This window comes from Protopterus annectens, chromosome 2.part0, assembly GCF_019279795.1.
Source record: "Protopterus annectens isolate FY-2018-M chromosome 2.part0, PAN1.0, whole genome shotgun sequence".
Classification (NCBI taxonomy): domain Eukaryota; kingdom Metazoa; phylum Chordata; order Ceratodontiformes; family Protopteridae; genus Protopterus; species Protopterus annectens.
The window spans coordinates 1,244,840,721-1,244,862,010 of record NC_056728.1 but is presented as its reverse complement, the minus strand read 5'-3'; the positions used below and the strand labels follow the sequence as shown (position 1 = coordinate 1,244,862,010).

The window sequence follows — 21,290 nt, the reverse complement described above, 5'->3', positions numbered from 1 at the left end:
AGGATCCCTCCCCTTCCTCCAAGTTAGTATCATCAGTGAGAGGCTCTGGTGGGGAGTCTAAGTGCCTCCTCTTGCATGTATGCTTCCAAGGGGGCTCCTCGGGGGGAAGCTTTGGGGAGGGCTTAGAAGCTTCAGGCTGTTCCTGGATCAGAACCTCCTGGGGGGAACTGGCAACAGGCTGTCCCTGAGGGGGCATGGCAGAAGACTAAAGCCCAGATAGAGGGGGAGCCAGGACAGAATCTGAGGACGAGAGTGTCAAGGTTCTCAAAGGAGCCAAGAGGAGCCTTTTCACCACCTCGAATGCTGAAGGCAAGTGGACCCCTGAAGGCAGAATGGCCAGGAGCTAGAGCCAAACTTCCTGGCACCGAGGTCCAGAGGGGAAGGGATGACCCCAAAAACCTCAAAGTTGATTACATCCCCTCATATCTGACACCAAGGCTACGGCTCTGAGATTTGGTCTACTCCGAAAACGTCGGAGCCAAACCGCTAAAGACAATGGTTGGGGTCAAAGTACTAGGGACCACTGGTGTTGACCCCTCAACACTCAAGGACCTCGGACCCAAGGACTGTGAAACCAAAGGTCAGACTGGAGAAGGAGAGATTGGGAGGAAGACAGACTGCATGTTCCCGGCCTCTGAAGAGCATAGAGCAGGCAAGACTCCGGGCTGAATCTGGGCCAGAAGGAATTTCAACATCTTCCTGTCCACCTCGGTTTTGGACAGACTCCGAGTGGAAGAGACTGAAGAGACCACTGACCCCGGCCTAAAATGGTGCAGAGGAGAGGTGGCTGTTGAGGACCAAGCCCAAGAGGTCTCCAGCTCTGGAGAGAAGCATGGAAACTGGAGCCATGAAGAACTCAGCTCAGATCCAAGCGAGACTTAGAGGGAGGATTGGCTGAGGAAGAGATCTCTGGAGACCTCTTCCTAGGCCAATCCCAGTCTTTAGTATGGGACTTCTCTCCATCCCCAGACTTCTTAGTTGGAGGTTGAGTCCCAGAAGCTGAGGCAGAGGAAGAAGAGGCCTTTGCAGGAGGTGGGGGAAGGCCTTTTAAAATAAGCTTGTTACTTCTCTCAATTAAAGCATGGGGGTTGAATCCCATGCAGGTCAAACAGAAGGAATATAAATCAGGAACTCCCAAACAGACAAAGTACAGAGTGTGGGCATCAGAGGGTGGTGGCTTATGCCCACACTATGCACACTTCCTAAAGCCTGGCTTAGGGGTGTCAGCCATGGCAAAGGAAGTTCCAAAGCACACACATGAGCACTAGGATAGAAAAGAAAGAGAAAAAGGAAGGTAGGGGTTAGAAGGATAGATAACTAAAAGAGAAAAAAGAGAAGAATGTTGTTGTTGTTGTTTGTCTTTTCGGCTTTTCCCAGTTAGGGGTTGCCACAGCAGACCTCCGGTCTGCTAATGATTGGCAGTCGATTTTTTATGGTGCCAAGTTGCCAGCCTGACTCCCAACCTTCAGTGAAGGCACGCCCATTCACGCATGTCTTTCAGAGGCCACTCGACCATGGAGAGGACATGCAGACTCCACACAGAAGGCACTCCAGTCGAGAATCAAACAGGAGAACCTCTTGCTGTGAGGCAACAATGCTACCGCTGTACCACTTCATGTATAAAAAAGGAGAAGAATAAAAGCCCAAAAAAGGAACACTTACATACCATAGAGCTTGGAACAGTGGAAACCTGTGCTGTTCAAATCGAGCGGAAAACAAGATATGAGGGGGGGGAGGGAGAGTGAGTCACTATGTGTAGGGGAGGAGCTCGGATTTTGGATCCAGTGCTGGAATATACAGCCGAGTCGGATCCGTGCTGGATCTGAGACCCTCAGGTTGAAGACCAAATGGAAACAACTTCAGATCAGATGTTTTCAAACAGACAAAAAGATGTAATTCAAACATCCTACCATTGCAGATTATTCTATAGATTGAAGACATTTGTTATTAATTTGAACAATAGCTACTGGAATAAAACTGTTCTTATACAATTTTGTTTTACACATTGGAAACAAATACCTTCTTCCAGGGGAAAGAAGTTGAAATTCAGCATATAATGGATGTGAAACATCCTGCAAAACTGAACCAGTTATTTTTTCCAGTCTTCTAAAATATAGAGACATAAGGTTTAGTTGTTCTCCAATAAACTTATTAGATCATTTCACAATCTGAATCAAAGAATTCTTATTTTTCATTGACAAATATCCAAGCCATGCTACCAAAGAAAATGATAAAATTGATTCAATGAAAGCACAGTAAAATAAGATCGTTTTTTATCTATTTGTAACTGGGACAATTTTAGCAAACAAACAATCTTTGATGACCTTTTCTATACACAACTTCACAATTTTCCTCAAAATTCAACTTAGAATCTATAATTGTGCCAAGATATTTATAAAATTGTACATATTCAACCAACTGACCCTTTATAACTGTTACAACATGTGTATGCACATGTTTCCTAAAATCAGTTATCATATCTTTAGTTTTAGACACATTTAAATGAAGATAAGACTCGTCACACCATTTAGCAAAATCAGTAATAACTTGACCATGACTATTCTCGTTGTCTTTAAGCTAACTACAGCAACATCATTAGCATATTTTAAAATGATCCTATTTTCATATATAATCCTACACATGTTTGTATGAAGAATAAACAAAAGGGCCAAAAGTACACATCCTTGTGGAGCTCCTGTTGAAGAGTGCATTAGATCAGACAAAGTTTTATTTACTCTAACTCTCTGTGTTCTATTGGTTAAAAAATCTAAAATCCAGCCCATAAGATTATTACCCAAATCAAATTGTTCTTGCAGTCTGCCAATCAAAATATATGGTTGAATCATATTAAAGGCAGAGGAAAAATCAACAAACAAGAGTCTAACATGTGACCCAGTACTTTCTAGATGTTTAGCAATTAAGTTAAGCAAGGTAATTGTTGCATCCTCTACCCCTCTACGTAGCCTATAGGCAAATTGCATAGGATCAACAACATGCTCTATTTTCTTTAAAATTTCTAACTTTATCAACCCTTCAAAAGTTTTCATTACAATTGATGTAAGCGCTATTGGTTTAAAATCAAGATTTTTTGGACATTTCAGTTCTGGAATTGGAATTACCACAGCATCTTTCCACACCTTAGGTACATGATATGTTGTAATGCTGTGAAAGATATAATAAAAAACAGAACTTATTTTTCTTGCACAAGTTCCAGGTACATGACCACAAAGGTTATCATGTCCACCACTTTTTCCTAACTTTATTCAAAGCAATGCCTTTTCTACCTCTTTTTTATCTCTATTAGAATATTGATTATCTGTAAGTTGTTGCTTCAAATTATGTATGTCATTACTAAAATCAAAAGTATCAAAACGATTGCAAAAAGAATTAAGGGCATTGACAAAATCATAATTTGTATCCCAAACATCTAAGATGACCTGACAACTATTATTTGACTTCTAAATACCTGTTATAGTTTTCATACTAGGCCACACAGACCCAAGATTATTTGTAGACATCTTATCCTGTAATTCAGTTTTACATTTTTGTTTTGCTCTTAAAACTTCTATTTTCATCTTAGTAGCTGTATGCAATTCAAACATATTTCCATCTAAAAGCCTTTTTCTTTTTCTATATACTAGATTTAACAGATTTATCTACCCATGGCTTATTATTTGGGTAAACTTTAACTTGATTACATGGTACAATCATATCACTACAAAAAACAAAATAAGAACATATGACATCAATTAAATTGTCCAAATCTTCATCTCACGATAGTTTAAACATTTCCCAATCAGTACACTCATAACATTCCTGTAGATGCCATACTGACTCTTCATTCCAAATCTTTATATCCTTCTTCTGTACCTTCTTCCGCTTCAAACCCATCTATGCGTTTGTAATAGCTACACACAGTTATGATCCGACAAACCCAAAGGAGGTAATGGAAATGCTTTATATGACCCATAGCAAAGATTTTGAGTCTTATCTCACCTTGTTGGACAGAAAACATATTGATAAAAATTAACAAGTGTCTTTTTAAGAGATACATGATTAAAGTCACCAGATATAAAATTTGTGGTCTTCCCATATTTCTAGTTAACAGCTTAATGTCACATTATCATTGTGATGACTACAAGAATGCTACTTACTTTCCCAATAAGTTTATATGTGTAAAAGAGACATTTTTTTCTGAAATCAAATTTCAGTGCTATTAAGTATTAACTTGAATTAGTTATATCTTGCAGAAAGGAAAACGGACTTTAGAGTTGGCATTATTATGACAAATGTAACAATCAATACCCTTAATAGTAACTCCTGGGCATTAGGAGACCACAATGGAGAGAAAAAGAACATACAAAATGTTTATTTAGTTTACCTCGGAGTTCTATGCTGTACTAATGACACTGTTATAATGTAAGTAGTTATTTGTAATATTTATTTTCTTCTTATTTTATTTTGTTCTGTCCCCCAAATTACTTGTTGTAATGGATAGTATGCATTTTCATTCCCATAACGCATGCTATATACTTAAAATATGAGGTTATTATTCTCTGCCCTTTCAAGAAACATGTTCTGTGTGTTATCTTAGAATGTCAGTAGCTGAAATTATTGAAAACTTTGCAAATCTCTGTAGAGAGTGTGTGAAACTTTCTTCCAGTGACACTGTCTAGTTTGTGTCCTTAATATACTACAATAAGCAATTTCTTCATCATCTTAAAATAGGATTCAAGTAGAACTTCATTCAGTCACTATCACTGGTATTAGATTTCTTCATTTACACTCAAACTAGATATGACACAGATTATAAAAGAGCTATAATTTCCAAAGGCTCAGCAGATTTATGACCCACCCCCCATGAGAGAGAAAGAATGTAACTTCTACCAGTGACTTGTGGTATGTGTGTGTGTGTGTGTGTATATGTATGTATATGCGTGTGTGTGTGTGTGTGTGTGTGTGTGTGTGTATATATATATATATATATATATATATATATATATATATATATTTTTTTTTTTTTTTGGGGCTGGAGCAAACAAACAAAATGTGCTGAAAATGTGCTGGTTATAGAGGTATTAGAGCCAAAGACAAATTAAACCAAATTTTGTAATAGCTTGCTTAGCTTCAATGTGTTGGATACTGAGAAAGCTGAATAGCATAGACATGCCACATTGCAGTGCAAAGATTATTTTGTAGAAAAGAATATACCTAATGAGAAAAATAAATATTTTCAGGTTGCTGTCATTTAAATCTAGACCATTATATTAAATAGTTTCTATGGGTTTACATGTACTTACATCAACATTATGCATAGTATGGCATTATAAATAGCACTAATAACCACAGAAAGTATAACACCAAGGAAAAGAAATCCAATAAAGATTTGAATCACAACTGTGGCACACAAAATAATTTATTGAGTGCTTTTGTCACCAAAGAAAACATGGGACTTCATTAGATTTTGATGAAGTCCCGTGTTTCCTTTGGTGATAAAAGCACTCAATACATTAATTTGTGTGCCATGAATGAGATTTGAATCCATATTAGATGCCTTTTCCTTTACATATACTTAAAAAATAAAACAAAATAGCTAGTTGATCCCCACAGGTTAAGCAGACAGTACCTCAAAATACTTAATAAAACATTAAAGTCCATCTAAACCAGGACAGAAAATCAGACATCTTCATTTGAAGTTAAATCCCCATAGTAAGAATACATTGCAACTATTTTAGCCTGTCAGTGACTCACTGAGACACATCTCACTTTTGATGCCTGGAAGATGGGAGGGATATAGGTCCTAGTTTCATAACTAATGTTTGGATTCAGGTTGTTACACTGACACTGCTTCTTACAATTTGAAGGGAGGTGATGGGGAGTTGCACAGCTAGAGTGTGATCCTTTAGATGAGACATTTAGCCAAATTCCCAGTTGCTTGAACTGTTTCTCGGGAACTCCCACTTAACATCCTGGCCCAGGGACAAAAATCTGGGAATCTAGCTGACAAAACCATCATGGGGAATAGGAGGAGATGTAAGCAGCCCACTGCAGTCATATGCACTACCACACTGATTTTTCCCTTATGCCCTAATTATCCCCAAAGCCAAGAGGAATCAACATGCAGTGGCCTGAAATGAGCATACAGCACAAGCACATGTGCCTATCATGGTCTCTTCCAAGATAAAGAGCTGATAACAGCCCTGCTACAACTCCCTCAGATAGATAAGCTGACATTCAGCCATTTATGTCTATCCTGCTACCAAGTAGTATTGCTTCCCAGGTCATTCATCATTTCCTGGTTGACCATGACACATTTGGATGTCATGTATTTGCATCAATGGGCTGGCAATCCCATGGCACTTACTGAAAAGTGTACAGGAATTTTGCACTCTCCTGGTCAAAATTTTCCTTAGTCTTTAAAAAAACACTTCATTTCTTCCCTTAAGATAACACACAAGCTTAATGCAACTACCCTTCTCAACAAAAATAAATAAATACATAAGTAAATAAAATTTCACAAGCTGTGCACAATACCAGAAGAATGTCTACAGTCCCAAGATAAACAGCTTACCAAAACAGGTGGTATGACTCAGAGGGAAAATGTAGCAATGCTTCAAATGGCATTACTTACAGGGAAATGGAGCAAGGTCCAGCAGTTAGCACAGAGGGTTAAGCGTATGAGCTACTTCTTGTAGTGCAGGGTTTGATTCCCTTAGCCATTATTTGCAACCTCTTTTCACTGGCTGCGTCTGATAAAGGTCCATATCGATGAGTACTCTACCCTGTTTAACAAATATGAATAAAGAAATAAATGCTCTGATTTTAAAGTAATATTCTGTTACAGTTAGTTAAGCTAATGAAACAGTAAAGATTATAAAAAGAATGTATTTTATTACTATATTATTTTGCAAATTTGTGTGGGTCTGCTTCGGTAAACTATTTTTTTCTCAAACATGTTGTTTAATACAAATTAATACACCCAGCTGGTTAAATAAGTATGTATATGTTTACACCCAGCTGGTTAAATAAGTATGTATATGTTATGCCCATATTCCATTCTAAGCTGACTTGGATGAGTTAGAAGGTGGGAAAATCTAACCAGTTTTATTAAGGCTAGGCCTCAAAAAATATTTTATTTTATTGCTGCATTATTTTGCAACTTTTTCTGGGTTTATCCCAGTAAACTAATGATTCTTTTCAGATATGTTGTTTAAAACAAATTGATGTTTATATTCTACTTCTACTAGGTTTTAAGATTTTAACTTCATATTCATTGTAGATTGCATTTCATAACAACTCGTGAAATTAAAACTTAATCATTGAAATGCTGAGGAAAAGCATATTTTACATCCCACCTTTTCAGTTGGAGTGAAACATTTACAACTTACACTTGCTTACCTTTTTGAAACATTTGCAACTGATGCACACTTGCCTTATTCAATTAGCTTAATTGTAAAATATGTGCATTTCTAATCAGTTCAGAAGAAAAAAACTTGTACTTCAAGGCTGACAAATTAATGCTTATCTGGGGTGACAGTTCAATATAAATTGAATACTTCTATCATAAATCTGAGTACTAACATTTTATTATATTAATCTCTAGCACAAAATAATGTGCACAAGAAATATGCATTTACCTTACCTTTTAACAATTGAATGACTACACTGTAGTTTTTATCTATATTCATAGGTCTGTATTCTTACAGTTATTCTGTTTGTTTACATGGTAAGCTTGCTAAACCCATTGGAAGTTTTCCCAATGAAAATGCTATAAAGTAATCCTTCTGATCCATACTGTTCTCTATGTCATTCACTTCCAGAGATAGATTTTTTAAGTTTTGAACTTTAAAGTCAGGATTTCTACTGATCATCACATATCCTTTATTTATAGCAGCAAGTTGATTATTCGAACCTTGATTATCCAAAATGTCAATTATCAGAACCAGCTTTAGAAAGTTTTTGGGTAGGAAAAATCATAAAGTTTGAATATGTAAACATTATAGTATTTGCTTGAGTATTTTTTTTTTTTTTTGGAGATTGTAGCTAGTTTATGTGTGAAAAATATTCTTATTGTCAACTGGAAACGCTGAATAGTTGAAAAGTGTATTCCTGTGTGCAGAAAAAAAAAAACATTTTAGAATATTTTTGTCTGGTTCAATTATATGTTTGATTATCCAAACAGTTTGATTATTGGAACTACCCTAGGTCACAATTAGTTTGGATAATCTACTCTCTACTGTATTTTGGTTTTGTTTTAGCACCTTTATTGAATTATCACTTAAGACACAGGCAAACTTATATTTACATAAAGTAAAATAAACCATATAAACATATTCCCTGTTGCAAACATTATACATCACATATATTTTTCTCTATATTTATCAATACAATATAACACAAATTGATCAAGTCCTTCATTAAATTAAACCTCGCTTCTTCTCCAAACATTATTTGGCATGTATTGTTCCCACAATTTTAATTCTTTTCTATGTTCATAGGTTCGTGCTATGCTAACTGCCCTTGTACACCATTTTAAGTCTAGCCAGTTACACCATGTGAGAATCAAACTCTGTACCTTGTGTTTGTAAGGTAAACACCTTAACCGTTATGCCAACCTCCCACCTCTATATGTACATGTAATTTGCTCCTACCAGTTTCTAAAGATCCCACATACTATCTTCTGTCTCTGTTACAATATTCAATACTTCAACTATAGTTGGATTACAGTTTGATTTCCATTTTTTACTAATTGCTTTTTTGGCATTCAACAGAATTAAACAATGTCTTACTATGTCTAAGCAATTCAGATTCTGCATCACAGCTAAAAAAAATCATTCTCTTAGTTGCAATCATCTGCTCACCCAATATTTCTGACAGACTAATCTGAAGGGAATTTTTAAAGTATGTCAGCTCATTAGACTCCTAAAACATATGCTCCCAGTTATCTCTTTCTTCCCCATCACACCACCAACATTTGCCATCAACCTGAGAAAGAAGTCTTTGGAGTCTGCTTAGGGTATAAAAATACCTATGCAAATACTTGCAAGCAAAAAACCTAATTCTTCTAGACTTTGTTGTATATTTGGGAGCCATAAATATGTCCTCCCATTAATTATTTATTTTATTTTTAGTGTTATTATGATATAACCTTTGCTCATACATACTTGGCATAAATCTTTTAATTCTGAGCTTCCTTCTGGACCTTACTCACTAATTTGATAACTCTTAGAATCCTCATTAAACACTTTGCTGTTTACTTCTTCAGTTTTGTGTTTTTTTCCTATTGCAGCTTCCCTTTCCACCCATGAGAATAACCTTGACCTGCAGACTAGAATACAACAGATTATGAAAAATCAACCTCACATGAAGACAAGGGTGAAACAACTAAGGTTTGTCTGTTTTTGTTTTATTGTAATAAACAAACTGTTCTTTAAGAGTAAATCTTAGTGAAATAAAAGTATGTACCACCTGCAATAACCTAAGCTTCTGTTACAGAATGCAGACCTGTGTATTTCCATTAGCATTTTATTAAGACCTAGTTATTAATGTAGGCCTTAAATTTACCTTCAGAGGTTTGAATTGCAAGCTATTGGTGATTTTACCCTAACTGTGGCAATTGAGCACTATTTATTGTTTGTTGTGTCTTTGCCATTTCAGGTTGCCCCTCCTTCTCTATAGGTGTCCAGCTGACCCCAGATTACTGGATTAGAAAGTGACTCACTATACTTTACCTGAAATAACATACTCTTAAATCTCATTATAGTGTAATATTTAAATTATTAATTGTTTACACAAAGACCCACACCAGAAGAAGTCAAATGACCTGCAAGCAACCAGCTCTTTTTCTCTCTTTATTGTTTTCTCTCATAATCTCAGAGGAACCACATAGTAAGTGAGCTCAAAGGCCATAAATTCTGTTCAGTGCCTCAGGAATATTATACAGATTCTCTGTAGCACAAACTCAGTAAAAAATTAGAGGTAAATAAGTGCTTTGATATGCAGGAAGATCTACTTCTTTTTGCAATGTCAGTGCAAACATCTTTTTTTCATAGAGAATATTCACAGTGCCCTTGCATATTTTATGTAAGCCAAACAATTGCACACTTCAGTTGTAGAATATGAAGTTATTTTACATAAAGCTACTGAGAAGCAACAATGAACAAACAGAAGATTGTGTGTGTGTGTGTGTGTGTGTGTGTGCGTGTGCGTGTGCGTGTGCGTGTGTGTGTGTGTGTGTGTGTGTGTGTGTGTGTATGTGTGTGTGTGTGCTTGAGACAGAGAAAATTCTATAAAGGGATTAGCTAAAAAATATTCAAAACTTTTTTTACCACTGAGTTACTTGGATCATTTATATGCATTTTATAACAACACTGAATCTTACTACACTAATGTAAAAAAAGACAATTACACACTTCAGTTGAAGAATATGAAGGAGGAAAACAGCAGACATGAGTGACTGAAAATAAGAAAAGCTCTGCTTTAATGAAGTATTGAATATCATTTCAGAGTTTTCCACTTTCAGATTCCTGCTGAGTTTTAATAAGAGGTCAGTGAAAAAATGTTCACTAATTTCTAACCTTTTGTTAGATGTGAAAAAAATGTCCAGGTTGCATGCAGAGATGTGAGTTACCTAACTTTGTTTTTATTATCATGTTGCCAACACAATGCTGTTAGGTGATAGAATATACACTGAAAAATTACAAAAATAGAAAAGAATAACATATTTAGAGTTGGACAGTAAGTGTCTGAGGAAGGTGACCTCTGTGCCTTCACTGTCCTAGAAATAGTGACCTGGATTGGCTGTCAGGGGCGTGCAAAGTGTGTTTTCTGTTGAGTTGCTATGGCACCGGCATCCTGGTGGCTAAGTAGTTTGAATTGATTTGATCCTCCTTCCTTTTCTGGTCCAAAGTGTTGTCTAGTATCGACCTTGGATTTAACATTGTTGAGTCATTTCCCTATGGAAATGCTCACAATCATTCACATTTCTTTGAGCAAAGGTTCGGCCAGATACCACTTTCTGTGTATAGCTTTGATTATTCTTTGGCTTGCATGTGCCTGGCTAGTAAACAGGCAATACTTTTGTATGGCATTATTTTGCTTTTCAAGTTGTTCCAGATACTGTAGCTTCATAGAGATCCATTCCTGTTCCTAACTATAATTACAAGTCATTTATGCTGATCTTGACTAGTAGATTGACAACTTTGGCTCTACAGATGTCCACTGATAGCAATAAGCTTTGATGCTGTAAAAATAACTGACTGGGTTAGCTGGTCATTCCTTTTTCATGCCTTGTAATACCAGGATTAGGTTGGAATGGGGACATATGAGATATGCCCATTATTCCCACTGTTTTTGCATTGTACCCAGACCCTTTACACCGGAATTAAAGGGGCAGATCTGTCAAGGTAGGAAATATAAATTATCCGTCTGTAGATAATCTCTTAATCTATTTAACTAATCTGGTAGAGGAAGTTAGGCTATTAAATATATTGAAGAATTTTGGTGCTTTGTTGGGATGCTGGATTAATCAAATAAAATTGTGAGCCTTGACAGTAAACATTGTTCCCTTAGTTGCATTGGACAAGGTGTCCCTTATTTATGCCACCAACATTCACTGAACTACTGACTGGTACAATTTGTTTCATTGTTCACACTGACAATGGCTGAGACACTTAAGGTAGTGATTAGGTTCTGCAAGGATGCCTTTGATTTCTGGAATATGTTATTTTTAGATCTCTCAAAAGTGCAGGCATTGCAGATATTCATTTTCCCTCACGTTTTGTATGCATCTCAAGCAATACATAAGCATACTAAAAGTGCCACCTTGTCATTTTATGGCAGGGAAAATAAGAAGAATGGCATGAGATGACCTCACATTGCCTCCACTCGAAACCTTTGGTTAGGTGCTCCTAACTTACTAATTTGCATTATAGCACCTCAGGTAGATATTTTGTATTATAGGGATGGGGTTCTTATGCCATTCACTAGAAGACCCTTTGTTAGTTGCAAAGGTGCCATGTGGTGGGTACATTCAGGACCTTGCTTGAACCTAGGAAGAGAAAGTGACATTTTGGGGGTCTCATACTGCTTGGTGACTTGTTATCCATTCGGTTTTAACAAGAACTAGAGTATACTGGTTCATCTTCTGAGCTGTATTCCCCTGTGAGCAATATGACAGGGTTTGGGTTCTGGTAGAAGCAGCTTTTGGTATATGATATGGGCAGCTGGTTAGTGTGCTATGAAAGTGAAGTGGTTGTATTTCCACTGGAGGATAATCTACCCTTGGTTGGCTATGATGTAGAAGTTGGATTTAAAAGGGCAATCGTGAAGCTCCTAGAAAGAAAACTATATGCTGTCCTAGTTAACAGAAACAGTGAGCTCAGATCTGACAAGAATAGTAACATCACCTGACCATAACTATAACCATAGACCAAGCAGTGCGAGGAGTTTGTCCATCCCATCTAAATAGCCATCTAAGTCCTCAATATTTATGTTATTTAGATGTAAGTGTCTGTAAAAATATTTTTACAGTCTCAACAGAATAATTATAATAATTAGAAAAGTTCTGATCATTTTTGTAACATGCAGGAGGTGAGGAGAAGAGCAGGCATGGGACTGCCTATATTTTCTTGAACTGATCTAACTGATTGAGTTTAAGATGTTTAGCTGTTGACTGCCACTAGATCCACGGCCTTACAGCGGTAGCATTGTTGCTTCACAGCAAGAGGTTCTCCTGTTCAATTCTCGGCTGGAGTGCCTTCTGTGTGGAGTCTGCATGTCCTCCCCGTGGTCGAGTGGCCTCCGAAAGACATGCGTGAATGGATGTGCCTTCGCTGAAAGTTGAGTGTCGGGCTTGCAACTCGACACCATAAAAATCGACTGCTAATCATTAGCGGACCGGAGTTCCACTGTGGCGACCCCTAACCGGGAAAAGCCACAAAGACAAACAAGCTGTTGATTGCCACTATATAGCCTAGCAGGATAATAGAGTGAAAAATATGTGGTCACTTTTGTTTTGCTTTAGGCAATGGTTGAATGAAGATTCAGAAACAGTTAAAAGTATTCTGAGATCCTGAAAAGAGATTTTTTATTGCAGGAGTATTCATGAATTAGATCATTGGCTCTGAGCCAGCTTGAGGGTACAGACGGGAAACAGTCTTCCATAACTGACAGGGTATGTCAAGATGGATAAAAATTAGCTCTGCTTTTTTAATTTATTGCCTTTTGCAGGTATAAGAAAACTGATGAATGTTGCTATCTGTGTTAGTCAGTGTTAATAAAGCTTTTGATAAAAGTTAATAACAATTGCTGGCACATTATTGATAGTTTTATGTGTGCCATTGTGGTTAGTGAAAAGAACATTATTAAACTATTTTATGTTGTAGAGGATAGTTATGCTTGCTTTTAGGTTTCAGACTTCTGGGATGTTAGGCAAACTTTTTCAACTAACCTTCTCACACCGAAAATGCATAATATATATGTTGTTTAATTCTGTTTTGATTAATAAATATTTTGTATTCTTCTGTTGTGAAATGTGAACAATTATCACTACAGTTTTGAAAGAAACAAGCTAGTTCTTGCAAATATTCTTAGCAATGACTGATACAGTCTTTTCATCTATTATGCATCCCACAGAGATCATACTTTGAATGTGCATCCAGTGTATATGGGAACGTTGTTTCTATCAAAGGACCCAAAAGCCACTATAAGTATATTTTCATGGTATCTGTGGCAATATCCAGAGATGCAGAGATGCTGGGCTACTCAGCATCCAGTTCAACTTTTGTCCAGATCTTCAATTTCCTTATCTATGCACTCAAAATGTCCATCAAAACACTTACATTTTACTATAGATGCCTCTCATGTAAAGAACACTGATGTGTAGCTTGGTTGATCTACTACTCTGCAGTCACATAGTAGTGTTTCTTGACATGGAAATACCTATTAATTTCTAGCAACAAAGGCTGGTTATGTGTTGTCATCTTGTTGTCTTTATAAAGCTTGTTGATACACTTTTGGTATTGCTGGATCATTGGATCATCTTTGGTTTAGCACAACTGCATGGACTCTATCCTTGTTTATTCTAACAGCACCATAGTTTTCCCTGGCCACCTTATGCAGAATGTCATATTAGTGTCTCACTAGAAAAGCATCCATAAAGTAGGAAAGGCAGAGAGAAGAACAGAGAAATATTTTAGAAGGAGCACAGGAAAGATGGGTGATTAGGCATGGCAAAGAAAGAGGGGTAACCAGCAGACAATGAGAAGGGCTGGAGTGCTGAAAATGGAGGAGAAATTATTATAGATTGAAAAGGAAAAGCATGGGGCAGGAAGTCAAGAGAAATAAGAGCTAGTCAGAGGGAGAGAAAAGTTTTGTGATGACTAGAGGCTCAGTCACAGAAAAGATTATGTCTTGTTCAGTGAAACCAGTCTCTGGACTTAGGCACACTAAAACATAGGAGGAGATGACCAAAATGATCAGCAAAGGAAGGAAATGGAAACATGTTGTGGTACATAAATACACTAATGGTCTGTCAGAAGGAGAACTGAAGTGGCCACAAACAAGGTTGGGGAGGTGGCAAAGAGATACCAGGACAGGGAGTTGCAGATAGGTATCTAATAAATGTTACATGTAGAGGCAGCAAATATGCTGTTGAAGGGAAGGATTAGGGAGTATAAGGACTAGCTGTAGTTGAGGACAAGGGAGAAACACTTAGGACAGCAAGAAGGATGACAGAGACCTAGCAGACTAACTGTATGCAAGTTACAGACTCCATATTCAACCAGAAGGGATGGCCATGTCAAGCAATTGGTTGGGAAGGTGGATCTCAGTGATCATAACTTTAAATTAAGTTTGGGGGGAATAAAACAACAAGGAATAAAGAACGCCAATACCACAGGCTTTTGAGACGCCAAATCCACCTTATAAAACCAGTAGCTAACAGTTGCACCGCTACTGAAATAAAATTGTCATCCACTCCAATGTCATTAAAATTTCAGTTTAATGTCAGACTTAGTTAAGCGCTTTCACCCACTGCAATAGGGGCTTCATCAGAACAACACAAAAAAAAATGTTACCATTTAAATAAATGTTTTGGTGCCAAAAATACGAAAATTTAAAACAACATATACTCATTAAAAAATATACTCATTATAAAATGATTTTTAAACTCATCCTATGAATTCCAGTATAATAAAGTACTGTGTGTACAAAAATCATTTTTTAAAAAACATCATTTTAAAAAACGTTATGCATTTCATGGTTAAAAAGTACTTCTCTAATGTAATAAAAAATAGATGTTGAATTTGTGGCCTTAGTTAGTCATATTTATTTTATACAACTATATGTAACATGAAGTGTCTATGCAATGGCCAAAAGGGGTTTAATGGTGACATAGTCATTAAGCCCTGGAGGTGTAGAGGCATCAGTATACAATTGCCACCACATTTCTTTATAGGATAACATACCTTTATAATTACCCCCTCTAGGATCTATCTGAATGCTGTCCAGTATGGCAAATTTAAAATTGTGTCTGTCACCATACTTATTTACGTGCCTGTACAAGGCATTATTTACATCCTTCGTCCTAATGCTATACAAATGTGCATAGATATGTTTCTTAAAATTCCTCTCAGTCTTTCCTATGTAAAATCCTGGGCAGGCTACACATTTGGCTAAATAAATTATCAGTTTAGAATTACAATTACCCTGTTGGAACCTAATATTAGTCCTATTAATGTTATCTAAAATAACTCCTTCTTCCTCATTAATTGCATAACACTGTTTACAACTCTCACATTTTTTGTATGCTACTTACATATTTCCGTACCCCTAACTGTTTGACTTCTTTCTAGATAACTCTTTATATTGCTTCCAATTTTGTTAACAAGTAAAGGTTGGGGTCCTACTATATCAGCAATTTCTTGATCTGCTAATATAATGTTCCAATTTTTGACCATTATATACTTTATCTTTGTAACATATGGTCCATATTCCAGTACACAAGCTTTATTGAATTTAATTGTCCCTATATTAGTTAACCCCCCCTTGATTTTTATGAACAATTTCCTTATTATTATAATTGTAACCTAACAAGGGAATATATTTAACTACCCATTCTTTAATGGCATACTTACTCACTTTCTTCATCATGTTCATATCGTAACCTCTATCTCTAAATAAGGTAGTGATAAATTGAACTTCTTCTAACATCTCAGAATACGATGATGTCATTTTGATAGCTCTTATAATTTGTCCCTTGTAAATGTTGGCCAATAATTTCCTAGGATGATCACTTGAATATTCTAAATATCCATTTGAAAATGTGTTTTTCATATATATTCGAGACTTAAAGTTCCTTTCTCCTTTTGAGATGTAGGTATCTAGATATGCTATTCTCTCGTGGCTGCAACATGATGTAAACTTCAGTAAATCATTACTGAGATTAAGATGTTCCAAAAATTTATTCAAAATGGTTGGGCTACCATCCCACAAAAAGTAAATGTCGTCAAGAAAATGGGAGTAGTATTTTATATGTTTGTAATAATCACTCCAGAAGACTGTAGTTTCTTCCCAGTCAAGCATGACCAAATTTGCAAATATGGGGGCACATGCTGCCCCCATAGCTACTCCTCTAGTTTGTCTGAAATACTCTCCCTCATAATATATATAATTATGTTCTAAAACTAACAACATAATTTCAAGGATAAAGCAGACTTTGTCCCAGTCTAATTCAGCATATTTCCTGATACTGTTGGCAAATGCTTCCAGGCCTTCATCTTTGGGGATGCAGGAAAAAATATCTATAACATCTATAGTGACGAATAAAAGGTCCTCTTTCCATAGGTTAACTGGGTAATTTTTCAAAAATTCCCAGGAATCTTTAACCATATGGGGAATTTTATCATAAATGTGTTTAAGCATAGTGTCTACTGCTACTCCCATAGGGAACGTTTTAGATCTATTCCCAGAAACAATGGGTCTAAAGGGTGGGTTATCAACATTTTTATGTACCTTTGGAATTCCAACAAGAGATGCTAATAAAGGGTGTTCAACTTTCAAAATTTGTAAGTCTCTTCAGTAATTCTTTTATCTATTAGAAATTCTTCCACATGCATGTCTATGCGCCTATAGGCGATGTTGATTTCATTCATGGAAACAATTTCGTAATTACCTGACAAGTATAGTATATCATGCATTTTAGAGGCATATTCCATACTGTTATAAATTACCACCCCTCCTCCTTTATCGGGTTTCATCACCCACATTTTTTGTCATTCCTCAAATCTTGCAAGATTTTGTATTCTTCATTAGGAAGGTTAAACTTTATTTTATTACCACTTATATTGTTTTGCAGTTGATATATCTGTTTAGTTACTAGTTTATCATAAATCGAAATATTAGGATGCATAGGGGGCATATAACTGCTCTTCTTTTTCAAAGTATTTGTACCTCTGCTTTGAATTTCTGTGTTATGTAAGGTGTCCTTAAACATAATAGCCAAATTCAATTTTCTAACATACAGTTTAATCTCACTTAGACAATCAACTAGTCTAAAACCCGTTGTGGGAATGTATTTCATACCTTTGGAAAGTAGTCCAAAATGTGATTTGTCCAGTGAGAGATCAGTATAGTTGTACTTATTAAAATGTTTATAAGAATTGATAATGCCTTCTTTGGTAATATTCTGACCTGTATCTGTAGGTGTACTGTTGCTAAATGTCACAAATACCTCGTCTCTCCCCCCTTCCCTGGAGTATTTGTGTATCTCCTGAATTTTTGATGTACAGAATTTTGCTGTGGATAATTTTGTTTCCACTTCCCCTCCCTTTTCCAATCTATATATTGTTCCTTTTTTCCTCCGTTGTGAAAATTTGATCTCTCATCCCTGTGGTGTATGTGTTCAAAGTCTTCTCTTTCATGAACACCTTCATGGAAGTCCTTAGTGTTCTTAGAAGTATTGTTGTTATTTCCCCATAAGTATGCCTTGCCCAGTATGGTGGTAATTGTATATTGATGCCTCTACACCTCCAGGGCTTAATGACTATGTCACCATTAAACCCCTTTTGGCCATTGCATAGACACTTCATGTTACATATAGTTGTATAAAATAAATATGACTAACTAAGGCCTAAATTCAACATCTATTTTTTATTACATTAGATTACGTTAGATACACAAATACTCCAGGGAAGGGGGGAGAGAGACCAGGTATTTGTAACATTTAGCAACAGTACACCTACAGATACAGGTCAGAATATTATAAAAGAAGGCATTATCAATTCTTATAAAAATTTTAATATATACAACTATACTGATCTCTCACTGGACAAATCACATTTTGGACTACTTTCCAAAGGTATGAAATACATTCCAACAATGGGTTTTAGACTAGTTGATTGTCTAAGTGAGATTAAACTGTATGTTAGAAAATTGAATTTGGCTATTATGTTTAGGGACACCTTACATAACACAGAAATTCAAAGTAGAGGTACAAATACTTTGAAAAAGAAGAGCAGTTATATGCCTCCCATGCATCCTAATATTTTGATTTACGATAAACTAGTAACTAAACCCATATATCAACTGCAAAACAATATAAGTGGTAATAAAATAAAGTTTAACCTTCCTAAGGAAGAATACAAAATCTTACAAGATTTGAGGAATGACAAAATAATTTGGGTGATGAAACCCGATAAAGGAGGAAGGGTGGTAATTTATGACAGTATGGAATATGCCTCTAAAATGCATGATATACTATACTTGTCAGGTAATTATGAAATTGTTTCCATGAATGAAATCAACATCGCCTATAGGCGCATAGACATGCATGTGGAAGAATTTCTAATAGATAAAAGAATTACTGAAGAGACTTACAAATCTTTGAAAGTTGAACACCCTTTATTAGCATCTCTTGTTGGAATTCCAAAGGTACATAAAAATGTTGATAACCCACCCTTTAGACCCATTGTTTCTGGGAGTAGATCTAAAACGTTCCCTATGGGAGTAGCAGTAGACACTATGCTTAAACACATTTATGACAAAATTCCCCATATGGTTAAAGATTCCTGGGAATTTTTGAAAAATTACCCAGTTAACCTATGGAAAGAGGACCTTTTATTTGTCACTATAGATGTTATAGATCTTTTTTCCTGCATCCCCAAAGATGAAGGCTTGGAAGCATTTGCCAACAGTATCAGGAAATATGTTGAATTAGACTGGGACAAGGTCTGCTTTATCCTTGAAATGATGTTGTTAGTTTTAGAACATAATTATTTATATATTATGAGGGAGAATATTTCAGACAAACTAGAGGAGTAGCTATGGGGGCAGCATGTGCCCCCATATTTTCAAATTTGGTCATGCTTGACTGGGAAGAAACTACAGTCTTCCGGAGTGATTACTACAAAAATATAAAATACTACTCCCGTTTTCTTGACGACATTTACATTTTGTGGGATGGTAGCCCAACCATTTTGAATAAATTTTTGGAACATCTTAATCTCAGTAATGATTTCCTGAAGTTTACATCATATTGCAGCCACGAGGGAATAGCATATCTAGATACCTACATCTCGAAAGGAGAAAGGAACTTTAAGTCTCGAATATATAGGAAAAACACATTTTCAAATGGATATTTAGAATATTCAAGTAATCATCCTAGGAAATTATTGACCAACATTTACAAGGGACAAATTATAAGAGCTATCAAAATTACATCATCATATTCTGAGATGTTAGAAGAAGTGCAATTTATCACTACCTTATTTAGAGATAGAGGTTACGATATGAACATGATGAAGAAAGTGAGTAAGTATGCCATTAAAGAATGGGGAGTTAAATATATTCCCTTGTTAGGTTACAATTATAATAATAAGGAAATTGTTCATAAAAATCAAGGGGGGTTAACTAATATAGGGACAATTAAATTCAATAAAGCTTGTGTACTAGAATGTGGACCATATGTTACAAAGATAAAGTATATAATGGTCAAAAATTGGAACATTATATTAGCAGATCAAGAAATTGCTGATATATTAGGACCCCAACCTTTATTTGTTAACAAAATGGGACGCAATATAAAGAGTTATCTAGAAAGAAATCAAACAGTTAGGGGTACGGAAATATGTAAGAAGCATACAAAAAATGTGGGAGTTGTAAACAGTGTTATGCAATTAATGAGGAAGAAGGAGTTATTTTAGATAACATTAATAGGGCTAATATTAGGTTCCAACAGGGTAATTGCAATTCTAAACTGATAATTTATTTAGCCAAATGTGTAGCCTGCCCAGGATTTTACATAGGAAAGACAGAGAGGAATTTTAAGAAACGTATCTATGCACATTTGTATAGCATTAGGACGAAGGACGTAAATAATGCCTTGTACAGGCATGTAAATAAGTATGGTGACAGACACAATTTTAAATTTGCCATACTGGGCAGCATTCCGAATGATCCTAGAGGGGGTAATTATAAAGGTATGTTATCCTATAAAGAAATATGGTGGCAATTGTATACTGATGCCTCTACACCTCCAGGGCTTAATGACTACATCACCATTAAACCTCTTTTGGCCATTGCATAGACACTTCATGTTGCATATAGTTGTATAAAATAAATATGACTAACTAAGGCCACAAATTCAACATCTATTTTTTATTTCATTAGAGAAGTACTTTTTAACCATGAAATGCATAACATTTTTTTAAAAAACATTTTTTTTTAAAATGATGTTTTTTAAAAAATGATTTTTGTACACACAGTACTTTATTATACTGGAATTCATAGGATGAGTTTAAAAATTATTTTATAATGAGTATATTTTTTAATGAGTATATGTTGTTTTAAATTTTCGTATTGTTGGCGCCAAAACATTTATTTAAATGATAACAGTTTATTTTGTGTTGTTCTGATGAAGCCCCTATTGCAGTGGGTGAAAGCGCTTAACTACGTCTGACATTAAACTGAAATTTTAACGACATTGGAGTGGATGACAATTTTATTTCAGTAGCGGTGCAACTGTTAGCTACTGGTTTTATAAGATGGATTTGGTGTCTCAAGAGCCCGTGGTATTGGCGTTCTTTATTCCTTGTTGTTTTGTTCAGTAGTTAATGGAACGCTATTTGTTGCTTAGTTCTGAAGTCTGGGGGGAATAGAATCAGAAGATGGGGTACGCATTTAGGAAGTAGACTGGTGAAAACAAATGAGAACATAACAGAAAAGCAAACAAATATATCTTGCAGTGTGGCTCGATAGTATTAATTTTAAGTGTAATCAGTCTTACTATGAAG

The 21,290-nt window shown here is 35.8% G+C and overlaps 1 protein-coding gene across 1 annotated transcript in view; it reads left to right on the top strand.

The window, feature by feature from the left end:
• LOC122793427 overlaps positions 1–21,290 on the top strand; it is a 236,431-nt gene that overhangs the window by 74,402 nt on the left and 140,739 nt on the right. The window contains exon 4 of the mRNA XM_044061420.1: positions 9,290–9,389. Coding sequence (XP_043917355.1) covers positions 9,290–9,389 — 100 coding nt within the window. The remainder of the gene's footprint in view (positions 1–9,289; positions 9,390–21,290) is intronic.